Source organism: Camelus ferus, chromosome 24 (genome assembly GCF_009834535.1).
Source record: "Camelus ferus isolate YT-003-E chromosome 24, BCGSAC_Cfer_1.0, whole genome shotgun sequence".
Taxonomy (NCBI): Eukaryota; Metazoa; Chordata; class Mammalia; order Artiodactyla; family Camelidae; genus Camelus; species Camelus ferus.
In genome coordinates, this window is record NC_045719.1 from 7,987,431 (window position 1) to 8,014,600 (window position 27,170).

Here is a 27,170-nt window from a genome sequence, read left to right on the forward strand (position 1 = left end):
GTGAGCGGCTGCGGGGACTCCGGGCGCGGGAGGCGGGGAGGTGAGAGGTCGCCAGCCGGGCGCGAGCGCACGCCTCTGCCCGGCAGGAGCTGCCCTTTGGCGGGCTCTGGACACCCTGCCCGCGCGGGGAGGCGCAGCGGCTTACTTTTTCTGGAGGGATCCGAAGGCGGAGCGGGGGTGTGAGCGCCGGTGCGTTTGTGTGGCGAGGGCGGGCTCGTGTGCCAGCCTCGGATCCGAACTCTCGCCTCAGCCCCCTGAGGGGACCCATTCCGTGCGGTCGGCGCCCGGAGGCCAAAGGCCTGTCACCCCGGCTCTTGGCGCCGCCTTTGTGGCGCAAGCGAGGGAGTCCGAGCGAGCGGGGCTGAGGGAGGCTGCGGCGCGGCGGGGAGCGCGCGGGACCGTCTCCCCGAGCCTGAGGGCCGCTGAGGGGGTCGCCCGGGCGAGGGGACGGCGGGGAGGGAGGCGCGGAGCTGACGGCGGAGGATGGAGAGAGCTGAGCTGGGGAAAGTTGAGAGCGTCCAGCGGTGGCTGGGCATTTGCTCAGGGTCCCTGGGCTGCTTTTCTCCACACCAAATGTCACTTGGTCACGAGCGCGCGCGCGTGTCTTCCGGCCCTCAGTACCATTCTTCTGTGAGTGGCCGAGGACCACTCTTGTGCTGAAAGACACACAAAGGGTTGTGTTGACAGCTGACCTGACACAAGTAGACAGCGAGGTGCAGAGCATGCCCTGGTCGGGGAGGGTGATGCGGCGACGGTTTGTTCAAGCTGTTCGATTCCCTCAGTCCCTCCTCCGAGCTCCGTGAAAAGAAACGATCTGTTTGGATGCGGTTCGTGGGGCTTCTCAGCGAAACCGAGCCCATGTCGGGTGCAGAACACGGTCCATCTGCGTGGGGACAGCTGCTGCCTCCAGCGGAGGCGGACGGATCCCGGAGAAACTCCTCGGTCCTGCTCCTTTCCTCCGGGAGCGTGACTGTTACAAGGTCCTTACCCACCCCGCCCCGGCCCTCTGTCCTCTGTAGAGAAGATAGAAACCACATTTTAATTTCTACTTTTCACCACTTTAGAGTCCCCCCTCCACCTCGCCCTTGAGGTGGGAAATCCCAGTTAGATTTTATTTCAAAATCTAGCCATTTAAATATAGGGAAGAGCTTGTCCGAAAAAGGATTTTTCTTTTCATTCTTTCTTCTTTCTTTTTTTAAATTAAATGCCTCCTTAAAAATCTCTTTCCTCTGTACTTTTTAAACTTTAAATCTTGGAATTCTCTTAGAGTTTTGTGACTGTGCCGGTTCTTTTTCTTTCGAAATATTTCTACGTGGTTTTACAAATTGCAATACTGAAAACTTACAGAGAGAAAAAAAATTAACTGTTTTACTGAAAATAGTAATTGAACTAAGCGCATGTAGGCAATATGTTTAAAGGGAGTTTTCATTGACGAATATTAGAAAGTTATATGCATAGGGTAAAAATTTCAAACAGCAGTGTGAAAAGTAAGCCCTCTCTCCGACCTCATACTCTCAATGCCCTTAGTCCTTCTCCCTAGAGGCAACCACTCTCCTCTATTGTGTATCCTTCTGTAAGCTTTCTATTAGAATGGAATGAATTGTGGAAATAGAGGGGTGAAAGGAACTGAATGTAAGTAAAGACTGAGCTGTGTATCTGTGGTGATGGCTCTTAATTTGATATCCACTCATGCTGATATTAGACCTTTTTATTTGGCCTAAGACAGACAATTACCAGAGTGCTAAAAATCTTAGAACAAGTGTTCAGTGCAAAGCAGAACTATTAAACTGTTATCTCTCCTTTCCCTCTGTCACCTGTTTCTCTACACTTCATTTTTGTAAACTTTGTTGGATTTTTCCTCTACTTTGGAACTCTTTATGAAGTAGAGAATGAGAACTATGGTTTATTCCATCCAGTGCAGGGCATATGTGAAGACATTGGAAAGACATATGAATACACCCGTTGACTTGAAATTATATAACAATTTCAATGGTATGGGAGAAATATGAAGGCCAAGTTTAAGACAGCTGGTCACATCTCTTAGTTCCAGGCCTGGATTTGCCATAAACGAAGTAACTTTCTAAGAAATGCTTTTGTTTCCTCCTCAGTTAAATAAAGGAATTGAACTATGTGGCTTCTGAGCGTCCTTCTAACTCCAAAATTCTGTGATTTTTGGTAAAATGGTCATTCTGTAGGTGTTCTGAGACTGGCTAGGGATAAACCAGTTGGATCTTTGAATATTAGACAGTGGAGTGACCAAAAAAAAAATTCCTAAATGGTAGATTCTTAAAGAGGAAGTAAGAGATGTTTAAACAACATTCCTGCTCTTATGAGATTGATATCACTCGAGAGCAGCTACTTTACTTTCCCACAAAATGTCTGTTTATGTTACTGATAGGGCCAAACCCTGGGCTGAATGGGCCTCTGTGCATCACCTTGTATGGCTAAGGAGAGTGAATTTTCTTCACAGCTCACGGTGCCATTTTTAGGGAAATTACTCTTACCAAACTCTTACTTTTCTTTTTGGTGAAATGGAAATAAAGTTCATTGACCTACTTCAAAGGGGCTGGACATAATTTAATTAGTAATTCTCAAAAGTATTTAGGATATGAACAATCCCGATAGCTAAGCTATTTCAGCTACTTTTTATAAGTATTCACTTAGAGCTCATGTTCTTAGTAGGGAACTTGTCTAATCTCTAAAACACCTGCAACTAATGATTCCTGGATGATGCTGGGAGCTGAAGAGTGATTGCAAAGTTATGAAAGTAAAAAGAATTAGCAGATTTTAGTCACTATATATGATCTCAATTAAGGGATTTCAAAAGTACACCATAAATGGCAATTATAAAAAATCATTCATATTAGGAAGGAGAGCTCATACTTTAAAGCTTCAGAGTCACAAGTAAAGAATACTATGTAATTAGTTCGAATGTTGGTAATATAAATAAATTATAGTTACGTTTTGGGAATTGTTTGACTGGGATGATAAGAATATGAACTAGAACTATGGATTCGTAAGGATGCTTAGAGTAATCTTGATTGACAAAACTAACAAAAGCAAAGGAAAATTAAGTACTAATCATGTTCTTCTAAAATGGAATAGTTCCTATTTTTCCACCTTATTTTGCAACCTTGTCACATGATTATGTGTTTTTACAGATATCTTATATTGCAGGTACATTTTTACTCTGATTTTTCATAAATAATTTCTATAATTTACTTTCTATTATGTGCAATTAGCTTATTTTATCATAATGTAGTTAGCGCTTCCTCTATTTTAGGGTTTCCAGTATTAAAAAAAAATGACCACTTTCATGAATGTAACTTTTTTATTCTTCTCTTAAAAAAAAAAAACTTAGTATTGTTTCCCTAGAGAGGCAGTACAGTGTAGTTCTAAATAGATGGGCTCTAAAATTAAAGGTTCAGTGTCCAAAAACATAGCTCCATCACTTATTGACAATATTAGGCAAGTAACTTATTTTCTCAGAGCTTTCTAATCTGTAGAGTGGGTTTAGTAATAGCTCTCTATAAGGTTAAGATAAAAAGTAGTAATACATGAAAATACATGTGAATGTTAGCTCTTGTTTTTATTAAGAAGTTTTCCAATTTCTCATATTTTCCAAATTACTTTCCAGAAGGATTATATACATTTATATTTCATTAACAATCTGTGTGTGTGCTTGTTATTTTAAACATTTATATTATTGTGACTAATTTGATCAGTGTAAAATTGTATCCCTTTGTTTTGATTTGAATTTCTTTGGTCTTGTGCAAAGTGAGAGGTAATTTTTTCAACAGTACTGCTACAGTTTTCTGCATGGAGTGGTGGTAATTTCATCACCTCTGTCATTTTGAACTAGACTATAAGATAAGGAAGAAGGACAGATGCCTTAATAGGTTCTTTCAGATTAATTGTAGTTTTCTTGTATCCTCAGTCAATGGTAATTTTTACTCATCACTATTATTTTTAATCTTAAAAATATAGTTGTTAAAATTAATAAATCATATTCGATATTAATTCCATTTAAGTAAAATGCAATCCTCTCTTTTTTCCCTTGAAGGGGTGATTTATAATTAACATTATTGTGATCCAATTTGGTGGATTTTTACTAGGAATGCTTTTTAAAACTTGGGGGGAATATCAGAGAGAGAAAGTTTCATGATCCCTAATCATGTTATCTTTTGGCTACAAATAGATAATGAAGTTATATCCTCTGACTTGAGTTCTTATATAGTCAAGGTAATTTAGACTACACAAAAGCATGCCCTTGTAAGTTCTGGAGTTCCAGCGGCCCTGATATTTCTGGCAAACACACACCCAACGTGGATAACAGCAGCTCTTTGTGCTGCTGAGCCCCAGGAGGGCTTCCTATTGTGTACTCTTCCTTCCCTCCCATTCTTGACTGACTGGTGATAGCAACTCCTCCAAGTCCAGATGTGAAGCTCCCACAGGGGCGCCACTCTTTGCCCCAGCTCTGCATTTTCCCCTACCACCCACCCCTTCAGTGCCTTAGCTTTTGTCCTATGGCATGGAGAATTCACTATCTGTTCAAGGTTGTGGTTTCAGATTTTATTTTTAATTTATGTCCAGGCCTTATGACTGTCTTCAACAGCCCCAACAGTAGAGACTGTAGGCATGATTAACATAGATTAACACATAATCAGCACTGGATAAATGTTTGTTGCTATGAACCATATCTTGGATGGTCTTCTCTGTTCCTGGGCATGGTTCTATTTTTATGGTAAAAATAAAAAGCAAGCTCCAGTTGTGTGCTGGATTGCTGTCTGCCTATATTACCAAGGTTAGGAGTTAGGAAACCTGCTTGTTCTGCCTCTTTTTACTTGTGTGTTTAGGGGAGATTCTTAACTCTTATGCCTTTTTTTTCTGAAAAATAGGATTAAGAATTAAATTACTGCTCTAATGATCAGCCTTCTTCACAGAATTGTTGTGAAGATAAAATGAAATAATAAATGTGGACATGTTTTAGAAAAAAAAAGGTGTACAGATACATATTACGTTGTCAGAATTACACATTAATACTGCACTTCCTGGAGTGTCCATATCTTTGAGAAAGCCTCATTTCAGTGTGGAGCTACACTTGGAGCTTGGAGTTAGATGAAAATTCCTGGTGCTCAGCCAAAATTCTGGAGGGGTGGGACCTACTGTTCTGCATTTTCACAACCCTTCTGAAGCTGAACCACTGCTCTAGGGAAAAGGAAATGTCAACAACCAGTAGAAAAAGTGTTCTTCTGCTAGTTAAATATTAGTTGTAATCCAGAAATATCATAACATCACTTTTGCATGTTGAGTATGAAATAAAAGCTAGCTATTTTCATTAGCTGCTGTTTGCCTTTTAACCTCTCAAAATTTAATTCAGAGCAGGAATTGTAAACTCAGATGCCTTTAGGGGCCAAGCAGGTAATGTGAGTGAGTGGAACAGGACACCTAATACAGGTGATGAGTTCTGGTGGCAAGAAAGTCTGAAGGTGGCACGATTTCTAAAGCTCCACTGATGTTTGTCCTGTGGGAATGTGTGTCACTGTTGCCAGATCATTTGATTTTTTCAAGTGGAGCTGGAAATTCATATTTTCAGATGAATTTACATATTGGCAATAAATTTTAAAAGAAACATATGGACCCAACAAAACAAATCTGAAAGCCAGATAATTTCCAACTTCTCAATTAATTAACATGGGTGAAAATATTAGCAATTGAATGAGTATGATGACAGAAGAAAGGACCCTTTCAATATTATTTAACATTATTAGTAAAGAAATGTGTATGAAAACCCCACAGACATATTTCAACTTTCAGAGTATAAAGATTTAGTAGATCAATAATATCTGGTGTTGGCAATGGGGTAAAGAAATGGTTATTGTTATACACTGTAAAATGAAGGCAAATTATTACAACTTTTCTGGAGAGCAATTTGGCATCCTGTATTGAGATTTTAAACGTCTCTATCTACCCTGTCCCTTGCAACGTGTGGTTATTTAAATTTAAATTAACTAATATTATATAAAACTAAAGATTCTGTTTCTCAGTTGCACTAGTCACATTTTAAGTACTCAGTAGTTGCATGTGGCTGGTGGCTATTATATAGGACTGTGACAACATGGAACATTTTCATAATTGGAGAAAGTTCTTATGGACAGCACTGATTTAAACTCTGACTCAGAAATTTCCCTTCTAGGAATTTGTTAGAAAGAAAAGATGAATGGCCAAAGGCATATAATTAAAATATCGCCTGAAACATTTACAACAGTAAAAAAATTAGAAACAAACACTATGTTTTTACTAAAAATTAGGTTGCCATTAATATCCATGGTATACCGTTATGTGAAAATATCCTTATTGTAGAATGATTTTATTTATTTGGGTAGATAGTTTAGGTCCATGGAGATTAGGGGAACAATTTTTCTGTTCCAACAAATGATTATAACAAAGCTTTCCCTTTTTAGCTCATAGCTCTTCTCATATAGTTGAATAGGTTGACTTTCAGTAAAAGACAAGCAGAAACACTTGACAGCTCACCAAGCTGCAGCAGTAGCACGTGGGTGCCTGTTAGAAATTCAGAGTCTGAGGCCCCGCTCCCAGCAGCCCGAACGGGAATTTCTGGCAGGGCCCAGGAATCTGTGTGTTAACAAGCTCTCCACGTCCTGCCTGTATCTGACTCCTATCACAGAATCTCTCAAGCTTTACTTGTTTTAACGGCCAAGTGAGATCTCCTTGAACTCAGCCTAGGCACCATTCTAGGTGCTTCAGGGGCTGCAGTGAAGAAAACTAACAAACATCCCTTCCTGATGGGGACCAAACAATAAGCAAAAGAAATGAGCAAAATAGGTTGTATTTTAGGTAAGGAGGAGTACTCGAGAGGAAACTGAAGCAGAAAGGGGACCTCGAAAGTGAGATGGGAGTGGAGATTCTCTACAGGGGGTCCCTGAGAAGTGACACCTAAGTGAGGACCTGGAGGCTGCTAGGGACAGAACCTCGGGAAGTTCAGAGGAAGAGCATTCTTGGCGGTCAGGTGAGGGGTAACGAGGCGGCCACTGCTGCTAAAGAGGGGAGGCAAGTTGGGGGGTGGGATTAGGTCAGAGAGGTAATCTAGACCTCTTGACTTCAGAATTCTTTGTTCTCTCTAGTGTACCACACTCCTCGAATTCTTTGGTTAATCAGTTTGTAAAGAGATCAGACATCCTTAAATTCACTGTTTTTCAGTGTGATCTGTCAACACCTGCCTTATTCGCCTGGGGTGCTTGTTAAATGCGGATTATTGGTCTCTTGACCTGCTGAATTGGAGTTTCTGAGGTGGGACCCTGGAATGTGCATTTTAGCAATCTTCCCAGGTGGCTTTTATGGACACAGAAGTTTTAGAACCACTCCTCACATTTATCATTCTGTAAATTCAGTTTTTATAGAGCAGGTGCACCTAAAGTTGTCACCACTGCCTGTGGAGGTCACGATGAGAAGATGTAATCGTACAATGTCTCATTTAGTCCCTGCATTTTTAAACTGATTAAATCGACACTACTTACAGCAAGTTTATGTGTTTATCTCTGTTGGGGTATTCGGGAACTGAGAGACTGTTACCATGGCCCTTACCCACGTCAGAAGAGGGAGGAACCTTTTCACTTGAGGATTCTGTCTCTCCCTCATCCAGTCTGTTCCGTTTTTTGGAAAGGGCAAATTTAAATTTATTTGATTTTTTAAATCACATTTTCTTTTTTTCCTTCTTTTCCCTTCTCTTTCTCCCTCTCTCTCTCTCCCTCTTGTTTCTTTTCTTCCTCTTCTCTTATTCTTGAAATCTAACCATCCTAAGTTAAACACCATTAATATTTTGGTTGCCATTCTTTCATGCATTTCTATGCATATTTATATATATTCACCAGCAGAAACAATTTTACATAATGGAATCATATGTTTTTAAAAAAAAAAACTGTAGTCACATCTTTTAAAAAATTCAGGAAGCCTAAATCCCCTCTTTACCCTCCCTTTTCACCCCAACAATGTGGCTAATCTGCAATTTGTTTTGTTAAAACATTTTCCATGATCATGAACCTTATATAAATATTGTGTATTTTCAGCATCTTATATATACTATCATATTTCATATATATAATTTCTTTTTCACTTAAAACTTAACAAAACATAAGGGATATACCTCTAAGTCAAATGGTATAGCTCTTATTTATTCCTTTAAATGACTACATAATAGCCTGTGGTGTACATATTCTACAGTTAAACAACCATTAACTTTACTGAAGCATATTTATTTTAACTAAACAGAAACCGAAGCTGTATACTAAATGACAGATCCAATTACATACTTTAAGAATGTTTTTGTAAAGCAAAAAAGAAAAAATACCATAGACAAATGATAGATTGGAAAAAAAAAAACTCTGTGTATGCAGATAAAAGATTACCATCTCTGGTATATAAGGAACTCTTCATAAAATGATAATAAAAATATTTTCTAAAATGTAGCTTTAAAATAGTTTACAAATGATATGATTAGGTCATTCACAGAAACACAAGTCCAAATGGTCAATAAATACGAAAACTACTTAGCCTCATCAGCTGTTTGGAAATGCAAGTTAAAAACAATAGTAAGCTACACTTGACACCTTCTTGATATTAATATAGAACTTTAATCCACATTAAAATTCCCACAACTAGTTTGTCCACTGAAAATCTTAGTTCTTTTCTAGGATTTCTGGTTTGCTGAGGGAATTGGAGGGGAGATTGACTTTTATTCCCTTTCAGCCTTAGCTCATAGCACAAGGGAGAGAACAGAGCTTGGAAAACTAAAGTTTGATATCAATTGTAGGGCTTCTTATTTTTAATTCCAAAGGGTTTTCTTCCATTTGAAAACAGAAATTGTTGGATTTTAGAGCGCAGATCAATCCTGAGAGGAAGACAGAGCCGGAGGGTTTTACTTGACTGCCCAAGGTCACCCAGCTACTCCTGCATACTTTCTGGTTTACCGTCTTGTTCCTCAGTGTCTTCTCATACCTTTAATTGCAGCTGATACACAGAAATCATATTTCAAGAATTTTTCCATTTTCAAAACTGTATTAAATACAAAACACTTAGGGAGCTTATACTTCCTTTAAGTTGTTTAGATTTTTCAGTAGAAATAGTAACATATGAGAACAATATAAAAAACTAGGAAAGACACATTACTATTACCCTTACAAAATGAGCTCATTCCCCAATTTTGCTTCAAGTACTTAATGATTTTGCAAATGGTAATATTTTTAAAATTTTTTGGTAACTTTGACTCTCAGGTCTTTTAAATTGGTCTGCTTGACTCTGTCTTTCCTTTTGTCTGACCTATTTTTTATGCCTTGAACATTGTTTCATATCAGTTTTGACCTTGATCAAATGCCTTCAATGGCTTCCAATTGTTTACCTTAGCATTTCCCAGAGGGTGTCACCCTAAACATTAGTATTCCAGTCTAATTCTGTAAGTTTCATGGAACAGAACAAAAAACTAAAGATGTTAAGCAGTAACAAATTCATTATATCCCCAAAATATATGGGGAGGGAAGAGGGAAGGGCAATTCTTGCATGTTAATTCAGGTGCTTGATGATGTCATCAAGGACCCAAGTTCTATTGGTCATTCTCCACCATCCTTAGTTTGTTGGTGGTTGTCTTCCACCTAGTCCATTCATTATTTCAGGGTGTCAGCAGCACACCCAAGCCTCACATAGCTTTGATGAGAGTCAGAAAAATGTTCTGTTTCTTCAAGCTAAACCATTTTTAAGGAGTTTACCATCATACATAGATGTCCCAAGTCACATTGACCAGGATTTACCACATGCTCACGTGTAAGCCAGTCACTGACAAGGAAAATGGAAATACCATGACTGGTGTTGAATGATCAAGATTCACCCCAGAGCCTGGGGAAAGGTCCGCTCTCTGAGATGAGCACATAGAACTTTGGGGTTGTTAATACTGAAGAAAATCAGGAAATGGCTTGATTAGGCAACCAGCAGTGTATGCCATGAAATCCAATTTCCTCAGTTCCCTTCAAGGTTCTTCATAATCTGACCTCATGATAATCTAATATAAAAGCTCTATTTTGGCTGTCTCTCTTACCTTTCTCACATGCATTCCTGCCTATGGCTTGGCTCACATTTCTCTTAGAAATCTCTTCCTATTCCCTAGAGCTGGCTGTGGCTATTTAAATTAAAATTAATTAAAATTAAATAAAATAAAAAATTCAGTTCTTCAGACACACTAATTGCATTTCAAGAGCTTAATGGCTACATGAGGCTAGTGGGTACAGATACAGAGTATTTCCACCACTGCAGAAAGTTCTATTGGATAACACTACTCCAGAGATTCTTGCAAATCATACTTATTATTTAACACAGTGTTTGCCAAACTACAGGTCAGCTATATCAGAATCAACAATAGATGCTGTTCATTTTTTAATTCCAGTTTTTCTGAGCTGTAATTGACATATAGCACTGTATAGTTTAAGGTGGAAAGCATAATGATTTGACTTACATACATAATGAAATGATTACAGAATGAGTTTAGTGAACATCTATCATCTCATATAGAAATAAAATTAAAGAAATAGGAAAAACATTTTCCTTGTGATGAAAATTCTTAGGATTTACTCTCTTAACAACATTCATATATAACATAGAGCCAATGTTAATTATATTTATCATGTTGTACATTATAGCCCTAGTACTTACTTATCTTATAACTAGAAGTATGCACCTTTTGATTGCCTTCATCTAATTCCCCCTCCCCTCACCCTCTGGCTCTGGTAACCATAAATCTGACTTCTTTTTCTATGAGTTTGTTTGTTGGCTTGTTTTTGATGTATAATTGACCTACAACACTATGTTAGTTCCTGTTACAGAACATAGTGATTTGATATTTCTATACATTTCAAAATGATCACCATGAAAAGTCTAGTTACTGTCTGTCACTATACAAAGATATTACATCATTATTGACCATATTCCCCACACTGTACATTTCATACCTGTGATTCATTTATTTTGCAACTGGAAGTTTGTACCTTGTAATATCCCTCACTTATTCCTCTCCTTGCCGCACCCTCCTTTGGCAACCTCCTGTTTGTTCTCTGTTATCTATGAATCTGTTTATATTTTGTTATGTTCGCTCATTTGTTTTTTTTTATATTCGACATATAAGTGAAATCATACAGTATTTCTTTCTCTGTTTGACTTATTTCACTTTCATGTTGCAAATGGCAGGGTTTCATTATTTTTATGGCTGAGTAATATTCCATTATATATAATGAAATATTACATATGATGGGATATTATATATAATACATACCTTATATATTTATCCATTCTTCTATTGATGGGCACTTAGAATGCTTCTATATCTTGGCTGTTGTAAATAATGCTGCAATGAACATAGAGGTGCATAGATCTTATCTAATTAGCATTTTGTTTTCTTCGGCGTTTTTCTTCAATTCCAGGAGTGAAATTGCTGGGTCATATGGTAGTTCTATTCTTAATTTTTTGAGGAATCTCCATACTTGGATTTGAAAACAGTCATATTTCTGAGATAATGGATCAATGGATCAATGCACGAAGCACAGTGCCTGGTACAAAACAGACCCCCAGGAAATGTCAGTGCTTTCTCTTCATCAGACTTGCTGAATGACAGGCCTCAGACTTCATCAGAGAGTAGCAATTATTAAATGTGTCACCTGCCAACTAATATTACCAACTTCTTCCTTTTCTAGAAAAGTTAGACCAGGTAAAAATCACCTTTCTCCCCCTTGTTCATATAAATGGAACAATCTAATACTAGGTGTGATATTTTCATAGTCTTTTGGTCAAAAGATGGATAGAAATTGTTTGAAATTGGTAGGTGTTAAATGTACAAGCTAAACCTAAAACCAACCCTAAAGCTAAGGCTCTTTTGGGGTCTGGAAGTGTGGTGTCTGGGTTATGGCATTTCAGATATTCTAAATGTTTGAGGTTTTTTGCCATCATAAAGACTCCTGAGTCAGTGATACGCCTTATCTCAACTTCTGCTCCTGAATAGGAAGTGTGACAGAACAGTGTAACGCGTCCCACAGTTACATATCTGGAATATCAGAGAAAGTGTGGGTATGTCAAAGAATGTGTATAGACACAGTACATAACCTTTAATAAAAAACAACCAGAAAGGTCTTTGTGACCCATAAACACTTCTCTGCTTGGTCCTTTCTTACTATTTAATAACTTAATTTCAGCAGGAATTAATAATTTAACCCAATGAATTAGTAAAAATCAATGCGCTACTTTAGGCATTATACACATATCATTTCTGATCTTCACAGCAGCCTTATAAAGTCATTTTTATAAAAATGACTTTAAAAGTTTAATTAAATTTTGTAAGAGTCTATAGGTAGTAAGTGGAAAAGTCAGAATTCGAACCTAGGGATGGCTGATTCCAAACCTTTGTTCTTTCTTCTATGTCACATTCTTGGGTATGTGTCTTGTGACTCAACTAGAAAGTAAGATCTTCTTCTATGTCACATTCTTGGGTATGTGTCTTGTGACTCAACTAGAAAGTAAGATCTGGGTATCAGGAGTTGTATCTTAAGGCAAACATTGCTTCTCTTGCTCAAGGTGGCGTATAGAGATGCTAAGGGGCATATTAACCCTTTCAGACCACCAAGGGATCATTTAGTAACCTATTTTGGGGAGACAGACTGTACCAAGGCTATATCTTGGTTGATGAGCAGTGTCATGGAGGTCAGGTCTTGAATTTACTAACCAATCGTGAATGAAATCTCCATGACTGGAAATGCTTTGTCTCTTTTGCTCACTACTGTATCACCTAGAACAAGTACATAGTTGCCCCTCAATAAATATTTGTCAACAAATGAATGAATGACCTCTGTAGGTACCTGTTAGCTTTCTTCAGTGGCTGTAGAATCCATCCTTAACTTGGGCCAAACTTCTTTCAGATCTAAGCCACTGACTCCAAGGAAGCTGGGAGAAGGGAGGGTAAATCGAACAGTGTAAGCTTATCACCTCTACTGGAAATACCAAGATGGGGACCAGACCCTTCGGAAGCTAAGTCAGTAGCATTAGCTTTTGAATAAAGGATGCTGACAAGGAAAAATAAATCCCAGACGATTCTGTGGCAGAGATGAAAAGGGATACATTTTCTCTTCTTTTTGAGTTTTACAAAATAATGATGCTTTTGTAATTCTTCATGAATGTTCAGTTTATCATTATATTTACTTATTTACAAATTTACTTACATAATTGAAGTAATATGAGCTTTAAATTTACCAACACATATCCTAGTTAATAAGAAATAATTGAAAGCCATATATTTCCTGGATAATATACTGCATAGTGGAATAGAACAATGGAATTGATAGTCTGGGAAAAGGTGTTTTGAAAAATGAGAGAAATCTTTTGTATTGTATAAATATTACAATTCATTTTGCTCATTTGATTTTCAATTGATAAGACTTCCAAAATCAAAATAGCATGGGCTTACTTTAGATACTGTTACACAGGAGATTACCAGACATCTGTATGGTGTTTACCTTTGGGAAGCTAAAGTTCACGGATTGCAAACAGACACCATAATTCTGTCTTAGAGTAGAGTTTGTGTTTAACCTGTACTGATTTTTTTAAGGCTTTGAAGTAATAATTGGCAGCAGCAATTGTAATATCAAACTGCTTCTCAGTTTTCATTTGGATAAAAAGTAATTACTGCATCAAATCCATTTGTCACTTCCTTAAATTGATTTTTCTTTTCATAGCTTTCCTACAGAGCAAGAAGTTTTATCCAGTAGGGATAATAGAATTCTCCATTGGGCAGGAATAACAATAAAAGTCAACTTAATAAGTTGTTATCAAGTACCTATAATTGGAATGGTGCCTTGGAACGAGAGAAAGGAAAATAAAGAAATATCCCTGACCTTGGGGAAGCCTACAGTCTAGTTAAGGCACAGTTATGTGGCTTGTGGTTTTGTAGATTCAGATCTAATTTTTATTTACATTATATTCCTGGAATCATTACTCATGTAGTGAAAGATTTATATAACATAATATGTAAGGGAAAGGTGTTATTTTGTTGCCAAATACCAAAATCATAAAAAGAATTCAGTTGAACTGAAATCTAATGGGAATTTAATGTCCATTTCATTTTTTAAGAGTCATTTTTAACTTTGTTCATGAGGCATTGAATGTAAAATTTGAAACAGTGCTGGTGAGGTTAAGGGAATCCCAGTATGAGCCTTAAGTTTGTTAGTAGAACTTCATGGACATTAAGTAGTCAACTCATATCCTTTTTTTTTAAATGTACAGCAGAAATTAATTTTAGTAAATGAGCTCTTTTGAGATGTTCTTTATGTGGTAAATATAAAGTATGAGAAATCACCATTTAGAGAGAAAATGAGTGAAAGCTTGTTTTGACCTTCAGTCTATGTTTAAAGCACATTTACAGTCATATGAATAATACTTTCCTGCTTTATTAATGCATATAGATTATATTGAGAAATAAATACTTAAAGCATAGACCATAAAGCATATTCTTATAAATATAATTCACTCTTTACAAATCTGGTTTCTTGTCAGTTTTTCATCAGTGAAAACTTTGCCCACTCTAACTTGGCCCTTGAGACTTGTTTCTTATTATGTACAGGAATAGAAAGATAAGACTAATCAATGTCATATTTATCATAAATATGTTGTCTTTTTACAAATTTTTTTTGAATTGAATGGAATTAAATTTTCTACCTGATTTGTGGACCGCCAGGGAAAGGAAGCTACATGCTAAGGAGAGGGAAAATAAGAATAGAAAAGGCTTTCAGGATAACTAGAACTTAGTACTTACAATTTAATATTTTAGCTTTAAACTGTTATTCCTCTATATTAGGGCTTATTAAAGAATGAGATCATATTTAGTCTGCTGAATTCTAACGTGTTACATTTACATAGTCATTTATTGTTGTTGATACAGTTTTTGTTTTTATCTTATTTAAAAACTAGTTTTCCAGAAACGTATGTGCGTGAGAAGTCTGTTTTGAATTGACTTTTGTTAGTATAATTCTGTTTTGGAATAACTGCTGAGAGATACTTTTAATTCTTATATTAAGTTAAAGCATTAGCATATAAATCCTGTTGCAATGATGTATAAATAAAACTGACGGATTAAAAATAGTTGTGTAGTCACAATTTTCTCTCTCCTAGGAATTAGAGATTTAAATCTCTGAAAACATGAATGTGTGTGGGATAGTTATGACAGATAGTCCAGCTGCCTTTGTGTGTGTTTCATTTAAATGTAAATTTATCTTAGAGACTCTAAAGATGAGCTCAGAAGGTAGAGCATTTTAATTTGAATAGTCATTTTCTTCTTTTTTTGTGCATTCTGAAATAAATTCCTATTTTACACTAAAGAAAAAAACTTGTTAAACAGACAATACTCAACTACCATTTTTTAAAAAAGGTTCTTAATGGATTATTAATTTTTCTCATTAGCAGTCTAAGATTATATAATCATATTGAAAGAAAATTATATGCTATAAAAGCACATATAACAATAGTTCAACAATTTCCAATATGATATTATTTGGTAGTACTTACTGCTATTTTGCAGTAAGTTGTAGATACATACTTCAAATAAATCTGAGGTGTTAAAAAAACTATTGAAGTTAGCAGAAGCATACTGACGTGTCTCACACACACACATACACACAAATCTACATACAGTACTGTGTATCTATTTAGACTGTATTTTTAACCACTGCTGAAAACTTAGTCTGATCCTGTAATTTTAACTCGACTTCCAGGAACAATTTCTGAGGACAAGTTTTCAAAAACGTTTCCAGTTATCACTATTCCCTTTAAGACAGAAGGTCGAGATTTGAAGCTCTGTCATTTGGCTTCATCTTAAACTTACTTGTTGGCATTGTGTAAGCTACCATGAATGTTCTCTTAATGGAGGTTATTTGTGCTGACTTTAGAGGCTTTTTCTACTTCCCTGCAGTAAATGACCATTTGTGTGAGCTGCTGTTGATTGCATATTTCGAAGTCATTTTTGTCTTTAGCCATCGCATTACCAGCCTGTGATTATCTTGTGTTAAAAAAAACAAACAAATAGACAAAAAACTCTTTGATCTGCTCTAACCTTTCTATATGTAAATTTTTTAAGAGTGGCACTGTAGCATATCAATAAAATGTACTCCTGCATTGACATTTCCAAACTAATGTCAAAGGATTATAAAGTTTACTAAAGGAATTGCAATTTGTTGGTTGCTCAAATTTACTTAGGTCACATAAATGTAAGTATTTCCCAAGCAACCGCTATAGTCATGGGTTCTCTTCAAAGAAAAGACCTTTCTTTTCTTAATGTAAATATCTTTTTTTACACAGTAAGGAAATGCAAAGGAGTGTTTTCTGAATATTTTTACTGAGAGATCCTGAATTTTTCTAGGCCATTTTTTAATATGTGTGTGTCCGCAGAGTTCTTGCAGATTTTAAGACATAATTCTACATGTTTTGCTTCAATTAATAGTTGCTCTTTAGAATTTAAAACTGGGTTTTACAGTACCCAGCAGGGGTGTGAAATGTGTATTTACAGCAGTATCCTAACTTACAGATTCTGTGAGATGAGGTCAGACTCATTGGTTTGTAATCAAGATCAGTGATTACTTTTGTTGGTAGCCTGTCATTGGTCAAAAGTGTTCCTGGGTTGCAAACCACAAGACTCTTTGCAAGGTGATGGCCCAGTGGTCAACCTGTGGGAAATGAACGTGATAAGTCAGTTTTCTCTGGGTTAATTTCCATTTTGTGTCATGGTTTGAGGAAAAAACAAAAACAAAAAAACCGATGAAAACAAACCAGTGTGAATATTTTAAATCATCCTATCTGGTTAAACCCTATGCCATGCCTAAGAAACAGGCATTGGGTTTTCAGGGGGTATTTTCCTTTCAATAACTGCTGCATAGCAATTTCCTCTTTTAGCTGTTTATAAAAACATCCTCTTTTAGTAAATTAGGTGGTGTTGAGGTGGGGGAGTGGTATAGATAATTGTAAGAGGTTTATACCTTACACTCGGGTTATTATCTGGTAACCAAAAATGCTGTGTGAATCTGTTTCTGTAGTGCCAGGGAGGGTTGGGGGATGGGGAGAATGGAACTTGAATCAGTGACCATCTGGCCCAGATTTGGCTGATTTCCTGTGCATTGCCCTTTGTTTCAGTCAGACAATGGATTGTTCCTTCTACAGATAAGAACTCTGTTTGATGACTTTGTGCTGAATCAGCTGGTTTGGTTTGGGATTTCAAGCATAGATTCCTATTGAGGGGATTTCTGACATCACTAACCTCATCTTCATCTATTATAAAAATATTTTTAAGGTTCTTTTCTGTAAGTTTAATAGAGTGGTGAGATTGTAGATAAGTCAAATAAAATCATTGGGAACGTGGCTTTCTGGTTTGATGGTACCTATATCGAAGATTGAAATTTTCCTTGTCCTTAGTTTCCAAAATCAGCATCTCCCTGGTTGTGATTTTTTTTGTGATGAATCTTTATATGGTCTCTTCTCTATATCTGAACTTGAATTTTCCACTTGAACCTTTGATGATTTAAATTTAATGTCCTAAATCTGGGCCAGGCTTTTATGATGTGGTTATGTAAATGGTTAAGTTTTCTGTAACATCTGTTGCCATATATCTGCAAATTACATCTTCGGGTGTTAGAGCTATTTTCCTTACTTTAAATGCTACATAATCATCACAAGACTGTTAAAAAAGTGGTCACTGACGAGAAGCAGGGATCTTTGTTGCCCAGCATTCTAAGTAAGCCACCATCAGCTATTGTGGGTTATCTCAGAAGCAGTAGAGATCAGAGTGTGGTTAAGTGTCACTTTTCCAGAAAACAAAAGGACATTTCAGTGCTACCACCGTGCTGTGTGGCCAAGGAATATAAAAACACTCGTTTTTAACTTCTGAAGTTTTAAAATAATTGTTGGCAGAGTTTAAGTCAATCTTTTAGTTTAACTCATCTCTTCACAGCTGAATTGCCATCTAGTAATCCAATACAGAATTTTCCCCAGACAACTTTTTTCTGAAACCACTTATAACTTTTAAATCAAGCATCTGACCAAAATGGAATCTGATCCACTTTGAGATCTAATCTGTAATTCTTTTTTGTAGATAAAGGAATGTTCTTTGGGTAGAATCAAGGGAACTGATCATAAGAAAAAAGCTTCTTAATAGTTAGTTCCACTGGGATCTCATTATGTAGCAGATGGGACCACACAGCACAGTGCACTGCCATTTGATGTAATTAATTTCAGGTCCGCATGCCCCGAAAGTGAGTAACAACAAATGGCACACAGTCTTGGTCTGCATCCATATGGGGCACTATTCATATATGTTGGTCCTCTTCTCTCTTAGATCTCTTTAATCGACTGCATGCTCTATTTGATGCTACGAGGGCCTCAGAATTGCTTGTCTGTTTTAAATGCATGGGTGGTTTGGAATATAAGGATGTTATGGGTGTTAATTGGAATGGAATACTCAGATTTAGAGAACTGGTCAGTTAAATTGTAGAATAAGCAGAATTAAAAAGCTGCCATGACAATACAGCCAAGACAAGTTCTACTTAATTTCACCCCCACTCCCACCCCCACTGCTGCTTTAATCAGAGACTAGTTCAGGGAACTAGTTCGAGGTAGAGGGGAAGGTCTTATCCTCTTCTCCCCCTGCCCCCTCCAGCTCACCCTTTACCCCCCAACCTCTGACTCCTTCAAATCTCACTGAGGACTTATAGTCTCCACAGAAGCTTGGTTGCAGATGCCTGGAAAGTTTACACTGCAGAGAGTTGTTTTGTTTGGCATAGCTAATCAGGAGCCAGGCTGGAATTGCTCATAGCTGTCATTCAGGTTTTGTTTCAAAGTCCAAGGACCTGCTGGGAAAAACAAAAAGCTAATGAAAGCTGACTGTATTTAGGCCTCAAATCTGTGGAATCTGAAATGATGTCCTGACAGTGTATTCTTATTCTTCCACATTCTTGCCGTTACTAAGGTAACAGATTTTTAGAGGCTTTCCATCTTCATTGTCAAGTATTTGCTACACTTATTGTTGTTTTTCAGATTAGAGCAATTCAGATTATCTCCTTTTGAGATGAAGGAAAAGAGAAAATAATGGAAATAAAATGTCTGAATCAATTTCCCTGAATGCTAAGTAAGATCAGTTTTTTCTCAACACCTTAAAATTCTTAGATTCGTAACATTAAAATTTAAGGGCAAGATAATTTCCCCGGCTTTGTAAGTGCTGTGTGTGTGTGAAAATCCCATTTCTGACATGTAAAATAGTAAATGTTCATATGATCACTAACAAATACATTTTCGTGGGAAAAAGGTATGTAGAGTGAAATACCCTGTCAGTAAGATCTTCCTTCTTGAATAATAAGCCAAATTATATGAAACCCTGATGTGCTTGAATTCTTATCTGTAAATGGGAAAATTATGTAACATGAGAAGATGGACTTTGATGAATGTATTTGCCTCCCAGCTCAGTCTTTTAATATTTGTTTTCATGAGGTGTTTTGCCTTGGTGGATTAACACTCATATACATGAAAATACTGTTGTTTTTATAGTCAGGGGACCATTTGGGGCACATATTACCTGTAGTGTGATTAGCGATAAACAAAAAATAATTTCTTAGAGGCAAGGTGTTCTTTGGGTACGCTTGAGATTTGAGAATCCCCTGGGGTGTCCTTCAGTAGTGTTAGAGCCTTTATGAATCTTCTTAAAGATGTTGACTCAATGAAAAATGACAGTTTTTTTAAAACAAATTTATCAAATATCATCATCAGGTACTTTTTTTTGGCAATAACTAAAACATTGAAATGATCTAGTTTTAGTACTGACCAGATCATGGCCTTCATTAGGTATTGACACAATAGAAGTCTAAATCATGGAGATAAGATCTGGCTTAATTTTCTTCTGAGAAATACGAGAGAATGGGCAGTTGGCCGAATGGAAAAGAACCAGAAAGGATCTGGAAGAGAAGTGTTCAAAGTGTGTCAGGAAGCCCTCATTTTAATTTCTGTGTCTTTGTTCATGCTGGTTTCCCAGCTTGGAATTTTATCTTCTCTTCTCTCCACCTATCTAAATCCTACATTTCGTAGGGTCCAGCTCAGTTCCTTCTTCATCCACTAAGCCCTTGTCAACTTCGATTGCTGTCCAGAGAGTAAGAGAGACAGTCTCCTTAGCTGATCAGTCTCTAAAGAATTGTGTTCGGATATGGTTTCTGCATTTTTAGGAGGAGAGTGATCAGGATGAGGGACTTGTGGGGAGAAATGACATAAAGGGAACAGACAATTTGAAAGGGGCAAGTTTAATTCAAGAAGATTTAGAGACAAGATAGCTGTCTTCAAAGGCTGACATGTGCAGCTCGAATTAGATTTACTCTAATTACCTTTAAAGCAGTGGTTTGCAAATTTTGCTCTGCAGAGCTGTGGTGTGTGCAGGGAGAGGGGTGGTACAGGAGTTGGGGGCACGAGTGGATGTGCTGAGGGCCCCTGCAGCTCCCCACAGAAATGTACCACTTTCAACTGCTTTATAAATTGGGCTTGCGCCTACTACTTTTTTTAAAGACACGTCGCACGGCTTAAAAAAAAAGTTTTGAAAATCATTGCTATATAAAATAATAAATAGGTGAGAGTTTGCACTCAGTGTAGGATAAAATGTTTTAGCAATAAGAGGCTTTGAAAAATTAAATAGATGCTTTTGTGAAATGTGAATTCCACATTAAGTTAGAAACTTAACGACCCTGACCAGGATAATGGAAGATTTCTGTTTATGGGGAGAGGTTGTGTTGGATCTTCTCTAGGTTTCCTACAGTTCTAAGATTGTGGAGTTAATTTCTTCTTTTATTGTCAGTATCAGATGGTTTGGCACTTAGCTATTCTCAGTTGGCTATTTGGGTAAACCCCACCTCCTCATTAAATCATGAGACTCCAGAGAGTGGGAACCATGTCTTCACTGCTTTTGGAGTCTTCAGATCTCAGCATAGATGAGGCGCTCAGTAAATACCTGTTGATACAGGAAGTAACTGTAAGAAGCACATGCCTGATTGCCTTATGGCCTCTTCCAATTATAAAGGGTGATAAGGGAAGGTATTTGCAGGCATTTAAAAAAAATTATTGCTTTCTGCCCTCTAGGAATAGTAGAAATGACCAAGAGATTTAAGATAAGCCTCCTCTCTCTCCCTCTCTCTCTCTCTCTCTCTCTCTCTATATATATATATATATATACACACATATATGTATATATATAATTTTTTTTTCGCCAGCAGGCCAGACTACTACCATGTCTAAAAAAGAGAACATGACCTCTCCCCTCTCCCTTCTGCCCCCACCCTTTCCCACGGTAGGGAGGTGCTAACAGGTGAAACCTTGAATGTGGAAATCATGACTCTGCATTCAAACTGAGAAACTGAGACACAGTAGAAGGGCAAAGTGAGATTTCCAGGGACCCCGAGTGCAGATAGGAGAATGCATTAGAAGAGGATCCTATCACTGGCCTGGACTTAGGTGTTTTGTTGTTTTTTGCCTCATGATTCGGTTGGTTCTGAGAACTAGAACTAAAGGGGATGAATTACAGGAAATTTTTCCGGATGCAAGATTGGAATCCAGCCATCGTGGTAGAACTGATAGGGGCAGGCAGGTGCTTGATGAGCACAGCGTCGTCTTGGGTAGCGCTCTCACGCATAGGAGGCCTTTCACATTTCTTCTCTTTGTACTGGGTGGGAAAGGACAGTATTTCCCCCGGCTTGCGGCACATTGCCTTGTGCTTAGTAGACACTCAAAAAGTGCTTATTTAATTGAGTTGAATTGCATTAAGGGGACTTTCAGAGCCAATTACCAATTACAGTCCACACATTAGTAGCCATGATTGTAGCCGGCATTAGTAGTCATGATCGCTTGAAGTCCCCACTATACCTCTACGAACTCACAACCTAAGTTTCAGGATGACAGGTTTCATGGTGTCAATATCTTATAATTCATGCCACAAATAAGTCACATCTGAAAACACAAACAGATCTCTGTCCAAGTTTGTTGTTGACAAATGACAAGGGGAATGCCTGGAGCCAGTAATGATTCCAGCATTAAGGAAGCTTCCCCATACCCCTAGGGATGCTTTTGTCAGGTGAGTAATTATAAATCCAAACTACGTGTGTTGTAATACCTGAGTACCTTCTGGAGCGAAGGTGTCATAAACAAACAGAAAGCTTGACGGGGAAGGGCTTTCAAAAAGAGCCTAATATTCATGCCCGTGATACTGATGGAGAAGAAATTGGGGGCCCAGAGATACTTAAAGAGCCAAGACTAGCACATACGTTATTTGATTCCTGAGATAAGTGCTTATTCATAAAGCTGAGAGAGTATCTTTCTTCATTCTGTAGATTTTTCATAATATTTAGGAATGGCCTTTCTTCTCAATGCTTTTGAAATTTGGGGATCATGCTTAATTCTATAAAGTGTTAATATAGCCTTAAAGCTGCTAAACATGTTCTAGGGCTTCAGGTTATAAGAGGGCACTGCAGGTGTCAAGAGCATCACAAAGCTGCTCACATAAGACAACACATAATGCCTCGGGCAGCAAGTGTCTTATGCTAATATGGATGGAAATAGAAGGCCTATGTAAAAATTTAAGACAATGAAGACAACTGATTTAGAAATTGTGTGTGTGAAGAATAAGTATTGTTTAAGCATAGTAAAGCATACTGGAGCCAATTTTTTAATTTGTGTAAGAGATACATTACTTTTGAAGCCTATGTGCATATTTACATGATTCTTACTTAGCAACCGTTCATTAAAATGTCAGTTAATTGATCAGCATAGTTGAGTTATGCTGGGCAGCTTTAGAGATCAGAAATAGGATCAGGATAAAAGTTTCACAGAGGAAAATTCAAGCATATAACAACAGAGAACTTAAATCATATTTTACTTGTTAATTGTTAATTATACCAAAGACTCAAGATAGTGAAAATTAGGTCTTCTGTCTCCCAGCCACCCAAATTCCCTGTCCAGAGGTAACCACAGCTTCTTGGGTATCCTTCCAGAGACATTCTGGGCATATCTGTGCATACTGGGAAGCATAGTGAACATACTGTTTGGTACTTTGCACCTTCACTCACTTAGCTGTACTTTGGACATTGATGAAAACCTTTCTGATGACCAGTGCTCTTCAGCAGTAGAACAGACTGTCTTGTGATGTAGCTGAGAAATGCCAGTCCATTGTTCAACAAAGGCTAGAGATTGGCTCTGAGAAACATTGAAGGGATTCCCACCCTGGGTAGTGGTTGGTAACGACCTCCAGGGCTCCCTTTCTCAAGTTCTATGAGACATTTAAGTGCCTACTAGGTGCTAAGCACTATGGGTCAGAAAAGAAGTATCATAGACATTCTCCCAAAGAAGACATACAGATGACCCACAGACACATGAAAAGATGCTCAATATCACTGATCAAAAACCACAATGAGGTATCATCTCACACCTGTCAGAATAGCTATCATCAAAAAGGCAACAAATAGCAACTGGTGGCGAGAAAAGAAAACCTTTGTGCACTGTTGGCGGGAATGTAAATTGGTGCAGCCACTATGGAGAACAGTATGGAGGTTCTTTAAAAAACTAAAAATAGAGTTACCATATGATCCAGCAATTCCACTTCTGGGTATTTTTCTGAAGAAAACAAAAACTCTAATTCAAAAAGATATACGCACCCTATGTTTATAGTAGCATTATTTAAAATTGCAACCTCAGTGTCCATCAAAAGATGAATGAGTAAAGAAGATATGGTGTATGTATGTGTGTATATATATATATATATTTTCCCCCCCAATGGAATATTACTCAGCCATAAACAAGAATGAAATCTTACCATTTGTGACACCATGGATGGACTTAGAGGGTATTATGCTAAGTGAAATAAATCAGAGAAAGACCAATACTGTATGATTTCACTTATATGTGGAATCTAAAAACCAAAACAAATGAACAAACATAACAAAACAGAAACTAACTCATAGATACAGAGAACAAATAGGTGGTCACCAGAGGGGAGGGGATGAGTAAAATAGGCAAGGGAGAGTAAGAGGTACAAACTGTCAATTACAAAATAAATGAGGAACAAGGGTGAAATGTACAGCATAGGGAAAACACTGTAATGGGGAATCTATCAATAATACTGTTATAACTTTGTATAGTGACAGATGGGAACTTGACTTATGGTGATCATTTTGTAATGTATAGGAATATCGAACCAATATATTGTATACTTGGAACTAACATAATGTTGTGGATCAATTATATCTCAATTAAAAAAAAGGGAAGTATGAGGAACTTTTTTTTGGTTGGGGAGACAAGCTATAGTTCATATATACACCATTGATGCCAATGTGAAAAATTCCATAAGACAAGATTAATGATACCACAGAGCTGTGTGTACAGATAATTGTTGAATGAGCCAGGGAGATGACAGTAAGTACTATGAGTTAAGTAAAGGGTGGAGAAGTCTGAGGAGGTGGGACTGTACCTAAGCCCTGAAGAATTGAATTTGGATCGACAGGAAAGAAGCAAGGGAGTAGTGTGGCACTGAGGAACACTGAACAGTAGACAGTGTGTAGAACAGTATGACAGTGGTGGAAATAAGAAGTCGATTGGGAGTAGAGCTGGTCTGAGACCATGTTATGAAGTAGGCAAATTCCAGGCTCTGAAGGGCAGCTTACATTTAGTGAGTAACAAGGGCTTGCTGAAAGTTTCTGAACAAGAAGATGACGATGTGGTATTTTAGAAAAGTGAATGCATCCTACTGTATAAATATGGGCTCAAGGTAAAATGGACCTGAATATTCATGTTGGCAATAAAAGAGGAAGAGAATCAAAAAGTAAAATTAAAAGAGATATATGATTGCTGATTGAATTTTGGAGTCCAGGGAAAGGTATGAGAGACTGACTCTACATTCTCAAGCCCCATTGCCTGGGAGAGAAATCATGCCATTATCAGAAATAGGGAAGACAAAAGCCAGTGTTTCTGGGAGAGGTGATGAATTTGATTTTACATTAAAGTTGACATGATGAGAGAGAGTCAGATAAAACCGTATAGTTGAAATACTGGGACTAAATAAAGCTTTGAAAGAAATGAGAACCGTGGATGGCAACCCCAACTCTGTACCTTTAGACCCAGACTGCTCCCTGAGTGCCCCGTCTTCCTGCCCAAGAAGTGGGATGGAATAGTTTTCTAGTAGCAATGTAATGACTACTACAGGGAAATGTAAGAATGAGTAGACTTCTATTACTTGACTCAAACATTACATTTCATCTCAGTGGAATTCGTTTTGTTGTGCTATGGCTGAGAGTCATTTAAATCCTTGCATACTGTTTCGGAGTGTTGGATTCTGAAAAAGAGATCTAAGGTAGTGTTCTGGTGAGCTACCTTCTTATAGAGTATATTATTGTCTTTATAGTTACTAATAAATGTAGCACTTAATATTTGAGTTTGAAATTTAGTGAACTGGTTTGTATTCTATTATGTAATTGTACATGCCTCTTTTTCAGCAGTTCCAATATTGAAATGTAATTATTTGAAACCTCTGTAACATCCAAGGGAGAAAGTATATATTTTAGGGCGAGGGATAAATTTTATTTGTCCTGAGGAACTGGTATGTATCCTCTTCTCTGTTGGTAAGAGAATGTTGTGATAAAAGTTCTTTGTGTTCCTCTTTTATTTATTCTGTTTCCCCAGGAGCTACATTTGATGCTGAACTATGTATTTATTGGTTAGTACTTTTTTATTTCTTCCCTCTTCTAGACCTGGACTTTCTCTTACTATTCTATATAATAATAATAATTAATAATATCATAACAGTGTACATCTCTTATTGTAAGCCAGTGCACATCTTGTTGGGGGAGAGAGAAGGTACAAATTTATTACAACTATTAAACTATCCCCAAAGGGTCAAGAGCATGTCCCCTCAGCACATGGAGTAAGTCCAAGGACACAGTAGATACGAAAAAAATATTTTGAATGCTCAGCAAGGGTTGAGAAAAGTCAGGGAGACTATCTGAGAGGGAAAACTACAGATGCTGTCTTGAAGGAAGAGGCATTTATGCTAGACCGCGAAGTGAACAGAGTTTTGGCAGGCGGGTGGGTTTTTTAGGGAAGGGAGTAGCACTAGCGGAGATGCGGAGGCAGGAAAGTGTGGAGGGAGGCCATGTCCTTGTAATGGTGAACAATCCATTTTGGAGAAGCGTGGGGAAGGTGAATGGACTGGTGGGTGGGGAGCTTGACTCACTACCGGTGTTAAGACTATCGTCTGTGGCTATTACGTGTCCTTGTCTCTTTATCATCTTGTCTGGAGTGAGGCCCCAGAGTCCACAGGTCCAGGGTACGCAGCCACTACTGTCCTCTCTCATCCCGCCCTTGACTCTTCGTCATTGATTCTAATCCTTTACTTAAAACGACTTAGCAGTGATGTTATTTTAACCCTGCTTGAAACCCAAGCAGTCCAAAGGCTGTCGGACAGTCTTAATTATTCCTTAGTTCACTCACTAGGAGGCCCTGAACATAAGGCACACTCACACCCAGAGGAAGCAGAGACCCACCCCCTCACAGAAAATGGATGATTTCATTACTCGAAGCTATTTGGATGAAATCTGGAGGTAATAAAGATAAAAGCTTTTATTTATTGAGCATTATGTGCCAAGCACTCTTCTCAGAACTTTATAATGATTGTGTCATTTAATCATTATCACTGTCCTTAGAAACATGTATTATTATTACCGCCATTTTAGTAATGAGAAAAATGGACAAAACTTTAGTAGTATTTAAGTTCACACAATAAATGCCAGAGCCAGGGTCTGAATCCAGGCAGTCTGACTCCAAACCTGAGCTTTTGGCAAGTGCATTATACTGATTTAAAGAAGCACATTAAAGAAGAGTGAGTGATAAACATGTTCTATAGTCAGTAGATGGTGACAAAAAAATTAAGAGTTATTGTTAAATTAGGAGACCTTTATATTTCAAATTTCTTAAACTGAGTGGCCATGGGCCTGTTGAGGCCATTTTTTTTTTTTTTTGGTCATGTCATCGTTTAAATAAAAAATTATCCTTAATACCTTTAGATGGAGTACACACTC

The 27,170-nt window shown here is 37.5% G+C and overlaps 2 protein-coding genes and 1 long non-coding RNA gene across 17 annotated transcripts in view; 1 reads left to right on the plus strand and 2 right to left on the minus strand.

Moving 5' to 3' along the window:
* Positions 1 to 1,203, minus strand: part of LOC102521703 — a 62,461-nt gene extending 61,258 nt beyond the window's left edge. The window contains exon 1 of the mRNA XM_032467445.1: positions 146 to 1,203. Coding sequence (XP_032323336.1) covers positions 146 to 724 — 579 coding nt within the window. The 5' untranslated portion in view covers positions 725 to 1,203. The remainder of the gene's footprint in view (positions 1 to 145) is intronic.
* The window catches only part of GREB1L (GREB1 like retinoic acid receptor coactivator), a 213,066-nt gene that overhangs the window by 138 nt on the left and 185,758 nt on the right, over positions 1 to 27,170 (plus strand). Inside the window, exon 1 of one of the 15 annotated variants that reach the window (XM_032467430.1) lies at positions 29 to 189. The exons of the other annotated variants lie outside the window; for them this stretch is intronic. The gene's annotated coding sequence lies outside the window, so the exon portion shown is untranslated. Of the gene's footprint in view, positions 1 to 28; positions 190 to 27,170 lie in introns of those variants that run through there. 15 annotated transcript variants of the gene reach the window in all.
* Positions 4,377 to 23,457, minus strand: LOC116659645. Its single transcript, XR_004315025.1, has 3 exons — positions 23,381 to 23,457; positions 22,071 to 22,076; positions 4,377 to 4,387 (listed from the first exon to the last, which is right to left on the minus strand). It is a non-coding gene; the product is annotated as an uncharacterized LOC116659645 (long non-coding RNA).